This window comes from Sparassis crispa (assembly GCF_003851025.1).
Source record: "Sparassis crispa DNA, contig_000000F, whole genome shotgun sequence".
NCBI lineage: Eukaryota > Fungi > Basidiomycota > Agaricomycetes > Polyporales > Sparassidaceae > Sparassis > Sparassis crispa.
The window spans coordinates 511,750-528,952 of NW_020939747.1; the positions used below are offsets into that span (position 1 = coordinate 511,750).

General features: G+C 53.3%; 4 protein-coding genes across 4 annotated transcripts; 2 read left to right on the top strand and 2 right to left on the bottom strand.

Annotated features, from left to right (window-relative positions):
• Positions 1–531: 531 nt before the first annotated feature.
• Positions 532–2,421, bottom strand: SCP_0101690 (hypothetical protein; the record flags this gene model as incomplete). Its single annotated transcript, XM_027752408.1, has 6 exons — positions 532–1,157; positions 1,211–1,435; positions 1,497–1,503; positions 1,554–1,557; positions 1,670–2,291; positions 2,352–2,421. 6 exons carry the CDS (start codon positions 2,419–2,421, stop codon positions 532–534), a joined length of 1,554 nt encoding a protein of 517 aa, XP_027608209.1.
• A 928-nt stretch (positions 2,422–3,349) lies between these two features.
• Positions 3,350–9,230, top strand: SCP_0101700 (hypothetical protein; the record flags this gene model as incomplete). The annotated part of the gene is made up of 22 exons (XM_027752409.1): positions 3,350–3,424; positions 3,477–3,563; positions 3,619–4,041; positions 4,092–4,191; positions 4,247–4,286; positions 4,336–4,452; positions 4,507–4,933; positions 4,988–5,241; positions 5,309–5,646; positions 5,705–5,721; positions 5,776–5,868; positions 5,926–7,062; positions 7,115–7,324; positions 7,378–7,500; positions 7,564–7,639; positions 7,689–7,726; positions 7,780–8,194; positions 8,248–8,255; positions 8,371–8,554; positions 8,607–8,726; positions 8,781–8,843; positions 8,899–9,230. 22 exons carry the CDS (start codon positions 3,350–3,352, stop codon positions 9,228–9,230), a joined length of 4,677 nt encoding a protein of 1,558 aa, XP_027608210.1.
• A 500-nt stretch (positions 9,231–9,730) lies between these two features.
• On the top strand, positions 9,731–10,393 carry SCP_0101710 (predicted protein; the record flags this gene model as incomplete). The annotated part of the gene is made up of 5 exons (XM_027752410.1): positions 9,731–9,776; positions 9,837–9,874; positions 9,936–9,998; positions 10,063–10,104; positions 10,169–10,393. 5 exons carry the CDS (start codon positions 9,731–9,733, stop codon positions 10,391–10,393), a joined length of 414 nt encoding a protein of 137 aa, XP_027608211.1.
• A 179-nt stretch (positions 10,394–10,572) lies between these two features.
• Positions 10,573–17,071, bottom strand: SCP_0101720 (predicted protein; the record flags this gene model as incomplete). Its single annotated transcript, XM_027752411.1, has 27 exons — positions 10,573–10,590; positions 10,645–10,884; positions 10,936–11,055; positions 11,110–11,210; positions 11,265–11,360; positions 11,427–11,864; positions 11,958–12,006; positions 12,069–12,193; positions 12,273–12,329; positions 12,382–12,823; positions 12,873–12,949; positions 12,997–13,359; positions 13,413–13,641; positions 13,702–13,822; positions 13,879–13,978; positions 14,032–14,201; positions 14,258–14,457; positions 14,518–14,691; positions 14,751–14,946; positions 14,998–15,115; positions 15,175–15,286; positions 15,349–15,485; positions 15,543–15,634; positions 15,686–15,779; positions 15,840–16,239; positions 16,293–16,754; positions 16,808–17,071. 27 exons carry the CDS (start codon positions 17,069–17,071, stop codon positions 10,573–10,575), a joined length of 4,995 nt encoding a protein of 1,664 aa, XP_027608212.1.
• Between the last annotated feature and the right edge of the window lie 132 nt (positions 17,072–17,203).

A 17,203-nucleotide genomic window follows, 5' to 3' on the forward strand; every position in this document is an offset into this window, starting at 1 on the left:
CGTACGAAAGTCAGAGGTGTAAAGCAGACACTCAACCATCGATGAGGACGCCGAACACAAGATGCTAGCAAAAGGCGCTCAGCTGCACAGGCCAAGAGAAAATGGCGGCGCGGACTGACGCGGACCGGCGCGGGTCAATGGCGCGGTCCGCTCTATCCAATTCTTCACTCTCTTACCACCGAACGCAGCGGCAGCGCTCAGACACTCGAGCTCTGTTTGAACCTTCGTTATCCGCAGCTCAGTGACACTTTCCAACTTTGACACGGCACCCCCAAGAAACGATGTTGCACAGCTAGTGGTTGAACACACCAGCATCGAAGAACGAAGAACGCTCATAACTCGTCATCTAATTGCTGCCTTACTTCGTACGCTCAAGTACTGGCATGCCGAGGACTCAACGGGACAACCAAGCCTTTCCGGCCCTTTCGTGGAATCCGAAGCTACAGTACAACAATCCGTCCCTATCCAAATGAGCTTGGGTACATCTCTGATACAGAAACAAATACAGGAGACAGAGCGCGGATTCAGAGCTCACGGCACCACGATCTGCTCGACCCACTCCTCGCCCTTCCGCGTGAACCTCGTCCGTCGATTCGGCTTCTCGCCGACTTGCACCCAGTCCACCTCGACGGCCTCAATGAGCAACAAGGCAAAGTTGCCGAGGGCCTCCTCGTGGATCCGTTTGTCCTCGTCGCTCGCCGCCTCGCCGAGTTTTGGCACGATCTGCGGCCACGTCGACGCAACCTCGTACGACTTCATGGGGCTTCCGGGCGGGGGGCAGCACCACGTCGCCTTCCAGCGCTCGCCCAGGGCGTCGAAAGCGTCGCGGCGCTTCTGCTCCCAATCGAAGCCCTGTTCGCGCATCTTATCCAGCGCCAGCGTCTCGTCGCTCGTGCTGGCGGATTCGGCATCGGATTTGAGGGAGGATATGATGCGCACGGGCCCGCTGATGCGGTACTGGTCTCTGCTGCCGGAGATCCACCAAGACAGCTCGGCGTACGCGTTCGCGCGGAGCTCGGTGACTTTGGGGCTGCGCACGTCGGTCGTGGCGCAGAGGATGGGGAGGTTCGGGAATCCGGAGGGTTGGAGAACCTCGCGATGGCCGACGATGCGGACATGAGGCCTGCCGTTAGCGTCAACCGTTCCGAGTTGGTATGCTGACGTTCTCGTACGGTCAGATGAGCATTACAGGTGGAGAATTTGTGCGTACTGATTTGGCCTTTATTTTCTGGCAGGCTCAGGGCCTTCGTGAGTGTGTCGAGCCAGCGTGGGGATGTCATCATAAAATGTGCTGTGATGCAGCAGCGAGCAGCGAGCAGGAGTATTTCACTGGCAGTCCGGACGTCCAGAACGCTCTGCGCAGCGCGTTCGCCGAGCATCTGGATCGCGACGCGACGCGTCGAGGGAGGTAACACATCACGCGTGCAGTACACGCCTGAGACCGTGTAGACTTGAGTCAGCCTCTGGGATGTACTACCAGTGGTGTATCAGCGTGCCTCGAGTCTAGTTCGAACCGACGCTACATCGATAGCGTATTCCGTTCCTATTCATACAGTCCTGAGTACACCGGTAATACAGATCTATAATCTACGTTGTCAAGTGGTACAAAATGCAGAACCTCCTCGCCTTCAAAGTTTCACGTTTCACTGAAGACAGACACGAAACTCACGGCACAACGATCTGCTCGACCCATTCCTCATCCTTCCGAGTAAACCTCGTGCGCTGATTCGGTTTTACGCCAAGCTGCACCCAGTCCACCTCGACCGCCTCGACGAGCACGAGGGCAAAGTTGCCGAGGGCTTGCGCTTGGTTCCGCTTGTCCTCGTCGCTCACCGCCTCACCGAGCTTCGGCACTGTCTTCGGCCACTTCTTCGCGTCGTCGTACGAGTCCATTGCGCTGCCTGGTGGGGGCCGACACCAGGTCGCCTTCATGTGGGCACTCATGGAGTCGAAGACGGCAAGGCGCTTCTGCTCCCAGTCAAAGCCCTGCTCCCGCATCTTGTCGAACGCCGGAGTGTCCTCGCTTGTGTCCCCGGATTTCGCATCGGGCATAGGGGATGAGATGACGCGCGCTGGCCCGGACACGCGAAACTGGTCCTGGGAGCCGGCCATCCACCAGGCTAGCTCGGCGTGGGCGTTGGCGCGAAGCTGGGTCACCTTCGACGTGCGGATGTCGGTTGTGGTGAGCATGATGGGGAGATTTGGGAACCCACTCGGGTGGAGGATGTCACGATGGACGACGGTGCGTACATGAGGCATGACGTTGGCGTCCACGGTGGCGAGTTGATATACTGACTCGGTGAGTGCTGTCAGATGAGCGTTTTGTGCTACGACAACCTGTTGAAGCCTACCGTTCTGACCCTTGTTCTCCGGCAGACTCGCCGCTTTAGTGAGCGCATTCAACCAACGAGGAGATGCCATAGCGGATTGTGTCCGGTGAATGACTTGACGGAAACTTTCCGTCAAGTCATTCACCGGGAAAGTAACAAAACTACCGAACATCGGATTACGTGCACGTGATGTGCCGCGGAAAGGAAGGCGCGTTATTTACGCGTTGTTTACGAGGAAATCAAATTTTGGAGTCATCTGTCAAGGGACAAAATGATGCACAGGCGGGTGTCGCACAGCAACTCCAACGACAAGCGTAAATCGCTTGGTGCGTACGATCGGTCCTATGCTCGTCAAGTCAGACCTCGGCTGAACTGAGTCGGTAGAAAACACAGAGAATACTCACACTACAACTAAACTCAGAACGTTAGACGTTTCTCGTTGAAACTCACCTCGTTGGAGATCCGGCGGCAATCCAGTGACACTGGCTACTTACATTCTCTCAGAGCCTCAGGCCAAGTCAGTACAGACAACTTACCATATTCGGCCTAGGACTGTGTGGTCTCACTAAAACGCGAGCAGAAATCGGGAGGTGAGTTTAACGAGAAACGTCTAACGTTCTGAATTTAGCTGTAATTAGGGGCAACCCATTGCCATCGGTCGTGGGTGATGGACGCTGTTCGAAATTTGCAGTGGAGAACACCGCTTTATATGTCTCCCTCGATGGTCATCTTTGCACGTCTGCGCAGTGATCTAAGTAGCGTCATTGTTGTCATCATCACCACCTGTCGGTCTTTGCCACCACCCAGCGCGGTCTAATTTACCCGCCCTTGGAATCCAAATTTCTCCATGCTACTCGGTATTTGATACAGCAGCGGGAAGGCCGCGTCTATCTGCTCCAACCTTATAGCCATCCGGAGTCATGTAGCGCCCCCATATTTTTGCCCGTTTCCGCAGCCGTTCGTTTGCAAGCACACGACCTCGACTCCTACTGGCAGCCAGTTTCGCGGTGAAGGCTGAGATGCCTCCATTATTTTTCAGGCAGCTAAGCGCGCTGGTGTGGAAGAATTGGATAGTTTTGTCAAAGCACCCATTTGTACGTGCTCACTGTTTATACAGGTCTTCCTGCATTCTCACCAGGAGTCCAGTTAAACCTTGTACGGTGCCTTCTGCTGCCGGTAGGATATGGTGTTTTCATGGCTTTGGCTCAGTTGCTCCTGGCGAAGGTTAACAACGTGAGTATACTACTCGCTTTGTCTCGACTTGCGCGATCTGAGAACTCTCTCCAAGTATGGTCTGGGCACCCTGGCACCAGTCCATAACCTCACCGACGTGTTCGACGGGTCACTCTCGCTCATCTGGGTTGACAGCACAAATGGCACTGGAACACCCTCAGCAGTTGACATCATGTCGCATGTCACACGAGGTTTCTCTCCCAAACAGCTAGATGCCGTGCAGCAGTTGGACTCACCATCAGAGATTCCAAAGGCTTGCCCCGAGAATTTCCGTCTGTATTCTCAATGTTTTGGTGCCGTCGTATTCAATGCTCTTCCCGGTATGCCCAATGGGACAACTGCAACAACTGACCCTGAACAAGCTCCGCCTTTCAACTACACAATCCGCGCCGACGGGGGGTTGTTTTATATCAACGTCGACAAGCATACCAGTGATTTCGAGAAGAAACTCTTCCCGTTACAATGGGCGGTTGATAGTGTCAGTTTGGTGTGCTTCTCCTCGAAATCGACTAACCCCGGTGGATGCAGGCAATCATCGAACTTACGACCGGTGTCCAGCCATTGACTCCCATGGAGTGGCCGTTTTCACAAATTACGAACACGCAACAGTCCACTAATATTCGTCTAAGTATGTCCATGCAAGGCTCGGATTGTGCCGATCTTGATGTATCTTTTGCGAACAGGTTACATCAGAGGCATACGAGAATTGCTCGTTTTGGCATTGTACGTGCTCCCATTTCCTTGCCGCTATCGAGTGCTCACAGCCTTCTAGATTCATCTGTTATGTCCCCGTTGCCTACCATCTCCCAGGCTCCTTCATGGGAGAGCGCGCTAATTTGCTGACAAGCCATCTGAAAGCGATGGGTTTGCTCGATTCGGCTCGCATCATGTCAGTCATTGCACTTACAAGGCTTGCATGCTACTGATCAGCATTCCCTGCTAGCTCCTGGTACTTCAGTGTCGTGCTCGCATACCTCCCTGCGTGGATTGCCGTCGCAGTAATCTGGCATTTTTGCATATTCAAGGCGACCAATCCTGGGCTGGTGATTGCCATTCACCTCCTCATCGGACTCTCTCTCGCTGGCTGGTCTCTGTTCGTCGCCGTGCCATTCGGGAAGAGCCCACAGCTCGCAGCCGTCGCCTCTACCTTTTCCGCGATCGGCCTCGCGGTTGTCGCCCTCGTCTTTGCGCGAGTGACTACGAACAGCATCCTTGGAACTGTCGTCTTCTCGGTCGTGTTCCCACCGGGGTTCTATGTCTTCGCCATATACGCACTCTGCGGTTTTGAGAATCACAACATGGCAGCGACCTTGCTGCATGCGGACCCGGACAACCAGATACTGCTTTATCCGCTCATCATCGCAGCCAGTGTGAGCACTGCCGTCCCACGAAATCTGGACTATTGATGTTCAGTGATGTGACAGGTGAACATCTTTCTGTGGCCTTGTCTCGCAGTTCTCTTCGAGAGACTGCTCTACGATGCGCATGGCTGGTCTTCTCAAAGCAAGCGGTCGTTTGCATATGGCATGCATCCAGACACAGCTATTTCCATCAGGAACCTCGGGAAAGACTTTCACTCATCCATCTTCACGTGGAAGAAGGACGTGGTCACTGCAGTAGCAGACCTGAGCCTCGACATTCCGAGGTATGGCATACATGTGTTGCTGGGGTCAAATGGGTGAGCATCCTCACGTCACTCAATTAATTGCACCACGAGACAAGAATTGCTGACTGTGCAACATCAGTGCGGGCAAGTCGACGACCATGTCCATCCTAGCAGGCCTCCTAGGCCGCACCCGCGGCACAGTGCTGTTCGACGGCGGCGTCTCACTGCCGCCCCGCGGAACGATTGGAATCGTGCCGCAGAAGAATGTGCTGTTCCCTGAGCTGACGTGCCTCCAGACCTTGCGTGTCTGGCAGGCCGTTAAAACGCCCAGCGGGTCGGCGTGCCGACAGGACAGCATCGAGTGGTTGCTGCGCGATTGCGACCTCGAGAAGAAAATACATTATAACGCGGATTCACTGAGCGGAGGTCAGAAGAGAAGGCTGCAGTTGGCGATTGGGCTGATCGGCGGGTCTCAGAGTGAGAGTTTTTTTGGCTTCTCCGGCAGTAGTGCTTACGGCGTATTTAACTTGCATAGCTGTGTTGATTGACGAAGTAAGCTCCTACGTTCTTACGTCAGGTGAAGACGGCCTTCTGACCCTTGTCTAGTGCACATCTGGTGTCGACCCGTTGTCCCGCCGTGCCATTTGGAAGATCCTGAATGCTGTGCGCCATGACCGAACAATTGTTTTTACTACACATGCGAGTCGTTTATTGATCCAATTTGCCGAACGGTGGTTAACGATTCAGTTGTTCCAGTTTCTCGACGAAGCCAACCTCCTTGCGGATACAATTGCCATCCTCAAGGCCCCTGGCAGGCTGGTCGCGCACGGGACGCCGGTGTCGCTCAAGTCTACGCTGGGTGAAGGTTACACCATGCAGGTGCAGTTTGCCCAGAATCACTCCACAGCGTCTTTGGACTTCACTAAGTATCCCGCACTCGACGATCTTTTGGACCGCATTCGCCCTCTGGCACCGCTGACGTACACCACCTCGTCCGTACCAAACGAAACCTCCTACCATCTTAGGTCCAAAGATGTCAAGGTCGTTCAGCAGGTGCTAGAGTTGGTGGAAGAGGAGAGCAGCGAGTTCGGGATCAAGTCTTATTCGGTCCACGGGACGTCCCTTGAGGACATCTTCCTTGGGCTTATGTACGATGATATGCGTTCCGAAGACATGGAAAAGGAAACTTTCTTGGACAGTCGCTCGTCGTCGTTCGTGTTCACGCTCAAGCCGCCTCCAATTCTTGACCTGACCGACGGCCGGCAAAGATCGGCAATCTCGCAAGCCTTCACTGTCTTCCACAAGCGTACAATCATTGCACGTCGGAGCTGGTTGACTCCCTTGCTCGCGGTCGCTGTCGCTGCCGCAGGCTCCTGTATTCCCCTACTGTTTCTTGCCGATCGCACGGAGACGTGTCTCACTCAATATCGCTCGACGTATCAGGTTCCTCTCTATTTCCCCCACTCCCCTATCCCCTACAGCGTAGAAAGTTCAACACTTCCTGGAGAGCAATTGTTAGTTTCACCTCCAGACATTCTTTCTGTCGTTGGTCCGTCCACTGCACAGATCCCGATGCTCAATATCCCAGACAATGCAACATTCATCGACCACATCAATCGTAACTATCTCAATATGTCGCTTGGTGGCGTGTCTGCGGACTTACAGAATGGCTCCGTGACGGTGGCCTGGGAGGCGACGGAGCCCGGCTTCATGGGCCTCGTCATGCTGAATTTGGCGTCCAACCTATTATTTAACAATGCAGCGAAGACCACGGGAGTCAGCTATGGCGTGCCGGTGCTCATCGCGCCCCAGTATGAGAGCCTCCCTGGCCCAAACTTCAATACAGGGACGTTCATCGTGCTGAAGTGGGTCGCGTTCTTCGGCGCTTCTATGGTATGATCTTTTTGTCATTTTCTGTCAAACTCCGCTGAGTATAGGCTTGCAGGCGGCCTTCCCTGCGTTCTTCTCGTTGTACGTGTCAAACGAGCGCCGTTCATCCGTTCAGGCTATGCAATTCTCAAACGGTTTGTCCAATCCCGTCGGTCTGTGGCTGGGCCATCTTCTCTTCGACGCCATCTTTGCTGTCCTAGCAGTGTCTATCATCACCGTCGTCTTCGCTACTGCATCGAACCAGTTCAATGGGCTAGGATTTCTCGTGAGTCGCTGAGATCTCTACTAATCTGCTCCCTTCTAATTCGACCTTCGCAGTGGCTTGTATTCGTTCTTTATGGAATTGCTGCAGTGTTGTTTTCGTACTGCACCTCACTCCTTGTAGCTTCGCCCTTGGCTGCATTCGCTCTCTCAGCTGGTTATCAAGTCGTCGCTTTTCTGGTAAGTCTGATTTACGTGCCAGTGACGCTGAAAATCGAGATATCATCCCCATCCTCGGTGTAGTTGTACTTTGCTGCGAACCTCTTATCCCTAACTTATGCACCAACATCACGAGGCAGCGAAGATCTGACAATCGTTCGTGAGTCTGGTACGGGTGACCCTGCTGTAGCTGTACTAATGCTTCATAGATTTTACTATGTCTGTTTTGGCACCAATCACAAGCCTCGTACGTTGTGACGTCTTTTCTCGAGCCCAGCTCGGTGCTTACCTGGCCGTTAGCTTCGGGCGTCCTTCGTTTCTGTGAATCTCTTCTCTCTTCTGTGCAACGGAAATACCCCGGTCACTACATCCTCTATGGGCGATATTTTGCATTACGGCGGGCCAATCCTGTACCTCATCATCTACACCTTCGTTCTCTTCGCCATACTGGTCTTCGTCGACTCTGGGTCGCTAGTCAAGCGCAAGGACAAGAGAAATCGGTCAATGCCAGAAGGCCTTCTCGACGACAACGATGTGCAAGAAGAGGCGAATTTTGTCGCCTCGTCTGCGGACCCGCTGCGGGTGTTAAACGTCTCGAAGACGTACGGCACGAGCAAAGTCGTTGATGATGTCAGTATGGGTGTGCCGAAGGACACGATTTTTGCTCTGCTTGGTCCGAACGGCGCCGGCAAGACTACGACGTTCAACATGATCCGTACGTCCATTTTTCTCCTTCAGAAGCTGGTGACTTCAGCGCTGATTGATTAGGCGGTGACGTGAGGCCTGACATGGGCGACATCAGAATCAATGGCACCTCCGTCTTGCAGTCATCCGCGAGAGGCGCGGATGTCGCTGGGCGTTTGCCCACAATTCACCGCCATCGATTCCCAGTTGACTGTGGAAGAGCATCTGCAGCACTATGGGCGTCTCAAGGGGCTGTACCGAGGCGACGAGCTGAGGTGGAACGTCGACTGCCTCCTTCAGGCGACATCCTTGCATATGTATGCCGACCGGCTAGCAAGCAAACTTTCTGGTGGGAACCAGCGGAAGCTGGCGCTGGCGATCGCCCTCATCGGTATGTGCGACGCTTGTAATCACTTGATACTGGTTTGACACCAGTCCTTCAGGTAACCCATCGGTTGTCCTCATCGACGAGTTCTCAACAGGAGTCGACGCGAAGATGAAGCGGGACATGTGGGCGACCTTGAGGAAGGTGGCGGTTGGCAAGGCTATCGTGATTACGACTCGTAAATGGTCCCCATCCTAAGGGAAGCATACATGTCCTAACATTACTATCACAGACTCTATGGAGGAGGCGTCAGCGTTGGCCACGAAGGTCGGTATATTGGCGAAGAAGATGCTTGGTCGGTTTCTTGCCATGATAGGTACTGCCGTGCAAACACTGATGAGTGCTCTTAGCCATCGGAACCACCGAATCGCTGGCCGCTCGGTATGCCACATACGAAGTGCATTTTTCATGTCGGACACGTGAAGAGATTATGCTCGCGCAAGAACTCATGGCGCAAATACCTGGCGCGCGCATGGCGGACGACGTCGCGACGCGCTTCGAGATTCCGATCGGGAACGACATGTCGCTGGCCGAGCTGTTTGCTGTGCTCTCGTCTCAGAGCACGTTTTCTGAGTACACTGTGGAGAGGGCGACGCTGGAGAGCGTATTCTTGAAGGTCATTCGTGAGAATGCCGTGCGGGAAGAGGACGGGGAGAGTAAAAGACTATGGTGGACAGCCTAATACGGACCTCAGCACCTGGACATTGGGCACACTCTCAATATCACATTCATACCTCATAAGTACTGTAGAAACCTGTTGGAGTTGGATACTGTATGGTAGATTCACCTGTATAATAAATAGTTCAAAAAGTAGAACACGAAGAACCTACGTATACGTAGGATGTCAGCTATCCACGTTTTGACGGTGACCAGAAGATAAAAGTATACGAATACCTATCTCTTCCTAACCTCTCAAGCTTCCCATTATTCATGCCGTTGTTCCCTGCTCTCCGCAAATACGGAGACTCTTCTTGTTCATGGCCCTGGTCAAACCTCGGGCATGGCGCTTTGCCCGCAAAGCAGTGGCAGCGGATGGGAATACTCCGACTCCACCAATCACGCCAGCAACGTTCGTCTGCTTCTGACCGCCTTTCTCACTCAGCACTCCCAGCTGAGCCCGGGGCTCACCACCTGCGCGACCTCCACGCAGTTCATCACCGAGACTAATTCAGTTATCCAAACATGTCCCAAAAACCGGCCGATCCCGTCGAGGAGCCAGTGGAGGATGGTGGGCAATGCCAGTTTTCATGTCATAGGGCTCATGTTGACCGCATTCTCACCGGTTTAGAGGACTCAGACGAGTATGATGACGTAGAGGATGTTGAGGTGCGTGCTCGAGATCTAATGCCTGGTGAGTGAGACAAGACAATGGTTTTTGTTGTCACAGGAGGAAGATGGTGTTGAGTACGAAGACGACGAAGACGAGGACGATGACGATGGAGCTCGTCCTGTACGTTGAATTGCCGTCGCTCAACGTGTTCATCTTCTGATGACACTTCTGATCTCATGTACAGAGTGGCAGGCAAGGTTCTTTGACAGCGCTCCTACTTGGAGAGGTGGGTAACCACACAAACTACCTTCTTGATACTAACTCAGAGCCTGCTAATACATGTTTCTCAGGGAGATGCTGCTGACGATGGGGAAGAAGAGGAGGAAGAAGATGAAGAGTACACCGAAGAGCCCGCGAAGAATGGCATCTCCCCCTCCGCTACCGTCTCAGGCACAAAGCGAGGAAGGGAGGAAGATGATGTGGGGGACGACGGTCTTGAAGGGGATTATGGTGAGTTCGAGGATAACAGTAAGGTAGGGACGAAAAGGGCGAAGACATCGGGGGAGGAAGCTTGACCTACCTGACGGGGTATTACAGATTTTTTATTCTTTTGTTATTCGTTTGTTCTGAACAGTCTACAATTACATTGCCATTGATATCACAGGTTACACAAATTGTCTGGTTTACTGCGTGTTCAGTACACAACATTCCAACTTCTCCTGATGCTTCTGTCCAACGTGGATTCGATAAGCGATCATAAGAACTTAGAAGCCTAGGGTTATAGTTGTTAGACCCAATCATCCAATTACGTGTTCGTGAGACATACTAATCCCATCAAGCCGCCCAAGCCCCCGCTGTTGCCGCCGCCGACAGCACCGCTCATCTTGGACTGAACAAGAAGCTTCATGGCGGTCGTAGCCGCCCCAGTGATAGCATCCTGCTTGCCTCCGGAGGCTGCACCGCCGGACTGGTCAAAGAGCTTCGAAGCCTCCGACATGGCTAGGCTGATAAGATCAGAGGAAGACCCGCTGCCGCCAGAACTGCCACCGGTGAACTTTTTCAAGGCCTAGAAAACGAGTGAATAAATATTAGGACATGACACGGTCGCTTGATATACCTGCATGGCAGCTGCACTACCCATAGAACCAGCGCTGAGGTTGCTAGCATTGCCCTCACTGTACGCAACCCTGTGCGCGTCCTGGACATGCTGTTCGTTCACGGTTTGCTCATGTTCTCCCTATATGATATGATCAGTTCAAAGATACCTCCCTAATAGACCTGGTGTACTGACCGGGTGGTTCTGGACGTGATTGATCGCGTTCGAATACATCTGATTGTCCCCGTTGCTCCCATACTGATTGGCAGTGTTGCTCGCCACTTGGGATGCGTTAACTGCAGACGTTTCTGTTTCAGATCAGATCGCATCCCGAAACCATGACAACGTACACTGTGGGCGGTTGTAGTACTCCTGCGCTGAGCCCCCTCCAGAACGATTATTGTCGGGCGAGTTCCACTCCTGTCCCCCAGTCCTAGAATAGTCAGCTATACATAGAAGTGTCAGTCAAATTCAGGTTCTTAGGTAGTCACAAAGACTGCGAAGATGGGTACATTGGGGACGTTCGTAAACACCTTGGGGACGAGAATGCTGCGGCTGATCCTGATCATAGCCTTGCTGGGCGCCATACTCTTGCTGGTGGCCGTGTCTCTGCTGTCCACCTTGGCCTTGATAGCCTTGGTCTTGCCCACCATATTCTTGCTGGTGGCCGTGTCTCTGCTGTCCACCCTGGCCTTGATAGCCTTGGTCCTGTCCACCATACTCTTGTTGGCGGCCATATCCTTGCTGTCCACCCTGGCCTTGATAGCCTTGGTCCTGTCCACCATACTCTTGTTGGCGGCCATACTCTTGCTGTCCACCTTGGCCTTGATAGCCTTGGTCCTGTCCACCATATTCTGCTGGATGGTCAAGCGAGGGCTGATTGCCCCCACCTGCATGGTGGGGAGTGCTCTGACTTTGACCTTGTTCTTGTTGTTGGCCAGAACTCTGCGCTGCATGAGGGATACGTTAGACATGTATGTTGATAATGTTGACATAAAATATCGACATGATCGAACCGCATGAGAAAAGGGGATCGTACATACAGTGCTGGTAGGCGGCGAAGCCTTCCTTGGCGAGACCAATGAAACTATCCTGAAACCGACGATCGCGTGCGTAAGCCACATCGTTATTTGCACTTGAGAATGTGAACAAACCATGTATTTCAGGAGATGTGGGCAATCGTATTGAAGCGAGGGGAGATGGGAGAGATGGAAATACACGATGAGGCGGCGGCTGCGCGCAGGATCATGATGAGCCGCCACAGTGGCGTTATGGGCGTCTATATTTTCACTTGGCACCCAATATGGAAACCGTTGTAATGAAGGAGACGCGGAAAACAAAACGGTGTGATGACATACAGTACAATAGGAACATATACATGTAAGTGACATCAGGACATAGCAATAATGAATTATCTAGGGTATCTGTAATGCAGTAAAACTCTAGTGACCATCCGTTATCTCGAACCAGCGAAAGCATTCGTCCGCTCCATCAGACCTTGCACCCTTCTTCCAAGACGCTCTCCCTCCATCTTGCGTTCCCATACCTGAAATGCGGGTGTCTTCTTTTTTGGCATCCAGGGCTTCACACCCTTGTCACCACCCTCTGCTCGCTTCGCCCTCAACACTGAGAGGTCCACAATCCGGGGAGAGGACGCGTACTTAATGACATCGCGGTAAAGAAGCTTCGACTCCACGGCGAGCGTGCGCAACGTAGGTGGCGAGGGTGGCTCGTCTGAGTCTGAGTCTTCTGAGTCGGATGGACCTGAGGGAACAAGAGGAGGTGTAGGCTCTCGGCTGGTTGACACGTGCAGAGGTGGCAATGATTCGATTTCGTTGAGCAGATCCTGGCCTTTGAGATACGAGTTCTCGGTGTGCAGGAAGCGGACAGTGCCCCGGAGAGCATCAATCTACTCAGTGTTAGAAAACAACCCAATCACGGAGCAGGGCATGACACACCTGTTCCAAGAGGTACGACGTCTCAAGACTACCCTCAACAGGAACACTTTCAGGTTCGGGAACTTGAGCTCCTGAAGCTACGAGGGGTTAGTGACTTTCACTGCAGAGGATATGTGACACCTACGTTGCCGCTCAGGGTTGTTAGCCACGGTCTTGAGCTTGGCATTATCCTGCTCGAGAGAATCTAGATCGGCTTGCAGCTGTTCCATCGCCTCCTCGTATGCATGCTCCTGTTTGCGCGCCTTCGCCAGCTCGACCTCCAGGTCGGTGATGGCATCCGCCTGCTTCTTGACTGTCTCCATGCGGCGCTCCATCAGCTCGATCTTTACTGTCGACTCCTGAATGCTCTGATCTTTGGTTTTCAGGGTCCGCACGAGCGCCTGCATCTCGTCGTTGAGCTGCGCGACCTTACGCTCGGCTTCGAGGTTGATAGCAGTTGCGGCTTTGACCTCGTCAATGCGGACGATCCAAGGTGCCGTGCCGGAAACTACCATACGGAATATGTCAGAACATGTACACAATATATGGCTTGGTGTTTACTCTTTACGGTATTCTCGGCCTCCATGGTTAGTGGCAGTAGTCGGCTCGCTTCTTGAATAACCTGAGACAAGAAGTCGCCGACAGACTCCCATGACGTCACTTCGTCCTGCCTCTGCTTTCCAACAGTTGACGCAGCCGTCTGCTTAACGAACGAGAGAACAGTAGGAAGCTGGAACGCTGCCTTGGCACCGCGCACATCGGTGAGATGGGGCATGACTTGTTGGGCCAGCTGCGTACCGACCATCGGTCAGACTTCACGGTCTGCACCAGCTACAACTAAGTTTCTCACCGAGATACCGAAATTGACGAGCTCGGGAACTGTGTTGCCGAAGGCTTGGAGTTGGGGGACAAGTTGAGACTTCAGGGCTGAAGAGTCTTGCGTCAGATCCTCCAGCCGCTTCGTGAGCTTCCTGGTGACACGACTCCTCGTCAGCAGTTACGAGTTGCAAGAAAGCGAAACGCGTACCTGGACAGCAATTTCGCACTTCGACATTGATCCAATAGCCGCTGCAACGGTTCAAAGAAATCAGAATCGGAATTGAGCCCTCCCATATCCAATTGGGCATCTGTGCGGGTATGAGCATGACACCACGTCAACCGCGCGACATCACAAGCTAACCTTCGTCCTTCATAAGAGCAGCAACGGAAGTCTTGATGAGCCCAATGGACGCGGCGAACATATCCAGGTCGTTGTCAAACGAGAGCACGTGTCCCAGCTCGCGTTCGCCCAGATCAAAGTCGAACCCTTTGAAGTACGTTTCTGCCAGATGATCGAACTGCGACTGCATCCTGCACGCATATCGCGTAAGCTCACCAGATCCATCCCCGAGAAAGTCATGACTCACTTCGCAGCATCGCTGACACATTCGACTTCACGGAACTCATCCCTGCGGAGCAAATCAACGTGCATGTCAATACGCTTCTCCATGGGTGCAATCTCTGGATAGATGCGGCCAATGTTGAGGAACGACTCAGCATCGCACTTGCGCAGGATCGCAGCAAAGCGTTTGCATGTTGTGGATAGGTGGGCCAGGCGACCTCTCATCTACGTTGGGAAATAATTTGTGAGGGTTTGAGGGCAATACCTTCAGAATGGATAACCGACCTCGCACACCCCAACCAACAGATCGGATACCGGACCGTTCAGAGATTCTGGCAAGTTGTGCGTCTGAGCAACGACGTTATTGATCAACTCAACTTTCAGCGCCAGCCGCTGGAAGAACATGTAGCAGTTCGTAGGATCCATGTCAGACTCCACGTAGAGTTGAGGCAGATAAGGCTATTCAAGAACGTGTTCAGAGCATTGCAGCACTATGGGAGGCATCAGAACGGACACACCTGGACAATGTTCAGGAGCTCCTTGGCCTCCCGTGCTTCAATCCGTTTGACCTCTAGATCGATGTTGCGCGCTTGGTTCTTGGACGCCGAAGATTGCAGCTTGAGGTTCAACGACATCATGGCAGCAGTTTGGGAAGCAGCAGTGGCTGATTCGTGTTGCGCAGTTTGGGTCTCTGTGCGCAGCGCGTCGAGTTCACTGAGAGGGATGTTAACACTACGAGTGTAGCATATTCCGGGCAAAACTCACCTCTGTAATTGCATGACGAGGTCTCGGAACTGGACGATTGTGCCTTCTAGGTCCTGGCACGACTCTTCCAGAGACTCTATCTTGCGCGTTCGCTCGCGGATCTGGATGTCCCTGGCATCTGGCGGTTGAGCACACAACTAAGCGCTTCGTCTCGACAAAGAAAGGGCTCAGAAATACCAAGGTCCTCTTGCATTGCTTTCTCAGTCTCAACATGGTTCTCTTCAAGTTCATCGTTGAGTTCCTTGAGAGCTTCCAGATCTTCAATAGTGATGCGCATTTCCTCGATTTTCTACAAACGGCGGGATGCATCAGACCTATGAGTGTCACCGAATCCGGAAGCGATTTGCTTACCTCGCCAAGCATGAGATTGCGTTCGGTCAGCTGGACGAGCAAATCTTCCGCTCCCAAGGCGTCGTCGAGCTGCACTTTGAGGTCTTCGATCTGTACTTCCGCGTTTGCAAGCTTGATCAAGGTTGACTCGTACTGAGCTAATGAAGATACCTCTCAGCTTCGTGAAAACGAAAACACCGTCGTATTGAACATACTCTGGATGTCGTCGAGACTGGTCACGTCTTTCTCCATCTCGGCGATGCGTCTGCGCTGTTCGTGGTCGGTCTCTTGGGAAATGTCACGAAGCCTGTACAGACTCGATGAGGTTACGTGTAAAACTAAGAGAATGCCAACTAACCGGATAAGAGCCTCCTTGAGCCGTTCGTTCTGTTTCTCCAGTTGGACATACGCCAACGACTGCTTCACCATGTTCTCACCATCATCCTCGCCTCCTTCGGAGGTACTCGCATCAGTGATGCATTCATGTTGGGAACGAAATGTAAGATACACACCACCGCCCTCCTTCAGCACCTGTAACTCCACTTCTACTGTTGCAAGTTTCTCGCGAAGTTCTTCCAGGTCTGCCTCCGCGACCTCTGCGCGCTCTTCTGCCATTTCCTTGTCCAACATGGCCATCTCTAATTGCTCCTGCGCGTCGACGATGCGGCCCTCAGAGAGCTGGGCTAGTTGCTGGGCGTCTGCGAGCTCGCGACGCGTCGCGATCAGCTCCGTCTGCTGCGAGCTCAGCTTCGCTTGCAGCTTCGGACGGAGGGCGACGAACGACTCCGCTTCCGACAGCCGCGTCTCGAGCTCACGGACGTGTCGCGCGTCATCTGCGCGCTTGGCTTCCAGTACACGGATCTTTGCGCGCAACTCTTGAAGCTCTTGGTCATCCTGGACAACCGGGGGTACCTAACGTAGTGAAGTTATGGAGGGTTAGAACAGAATTGCTCATCGATACTTACAACCGGGGCAGCAAGTCGCGGTGGTTCCTTGGATACTATTGGAGACCGAGAGGGCTCTGGCTCTGGGGAGGTCACCTGTCGAAGACCCGATGGTTGAGGCGACACGTGAGGAGAACCTGCAGTCGACGCGGGCGTCATGGAGTACGGCTTGGCCAGCGATTTGGGAAGAGCATCGTGGGGTCCTGTGTCGAAACTGCGTTGGCGCGAAACAGTCGGACTCGGAGCGACATCAGAGCCAAAAGAAGACTTGCGGGGAAGTGGAGTTCGAGATTGCAGTGGCGTGCGCTTAGTAGGAGAGCCAAGTCGCGATGAGCGGGAAGCAGTGGGAGACGTGACGATACTATTGGAAGCCCTCGCTGGACTGCCAGCACGGGGAGAGGGCGGAACACGCACAGATGGGACGCGAGCCGCGCCAATGCTCCCCGATCTTTGATGACTGAGGACGGTACGAGCTACGGAGGCCTGAGACAAGCCGGGGTAAGACGATGTGTGGAAGAAAATCAGAGGGTACTCACGACGGGTGCTGGTAGTGGTGGTGCGGGCTCTGGTTCAAGAGCGAGCGTCTTTACTTGACTGGGTCTAACGAAAACACCGTAATTCGGTTTGCAAGCAAAGTACCTGATACCCTGAACGGTGCCATCGTTTTTACCATTCGGTTCAGCCAATTCGATGCCAACCCACTTTCCAGGAGAGAACGAGGTTGTCCCAGAAAACTTGACATAGCCGCGACCAGCAGGGACCTCGACGAGAGCACCAACTGGAGGCTCCGTCGGTGGCATGGCTTCTACCGCTGGATAGACACTCCGTACGCGATTGTGCAGTAGCCAACAGTAACCAACAGCACCTCAAACAAAAGGAGACCTTTCCTGACGCGAAGTAACCGAGGACACAAATTATCACAGCAAGTCGCG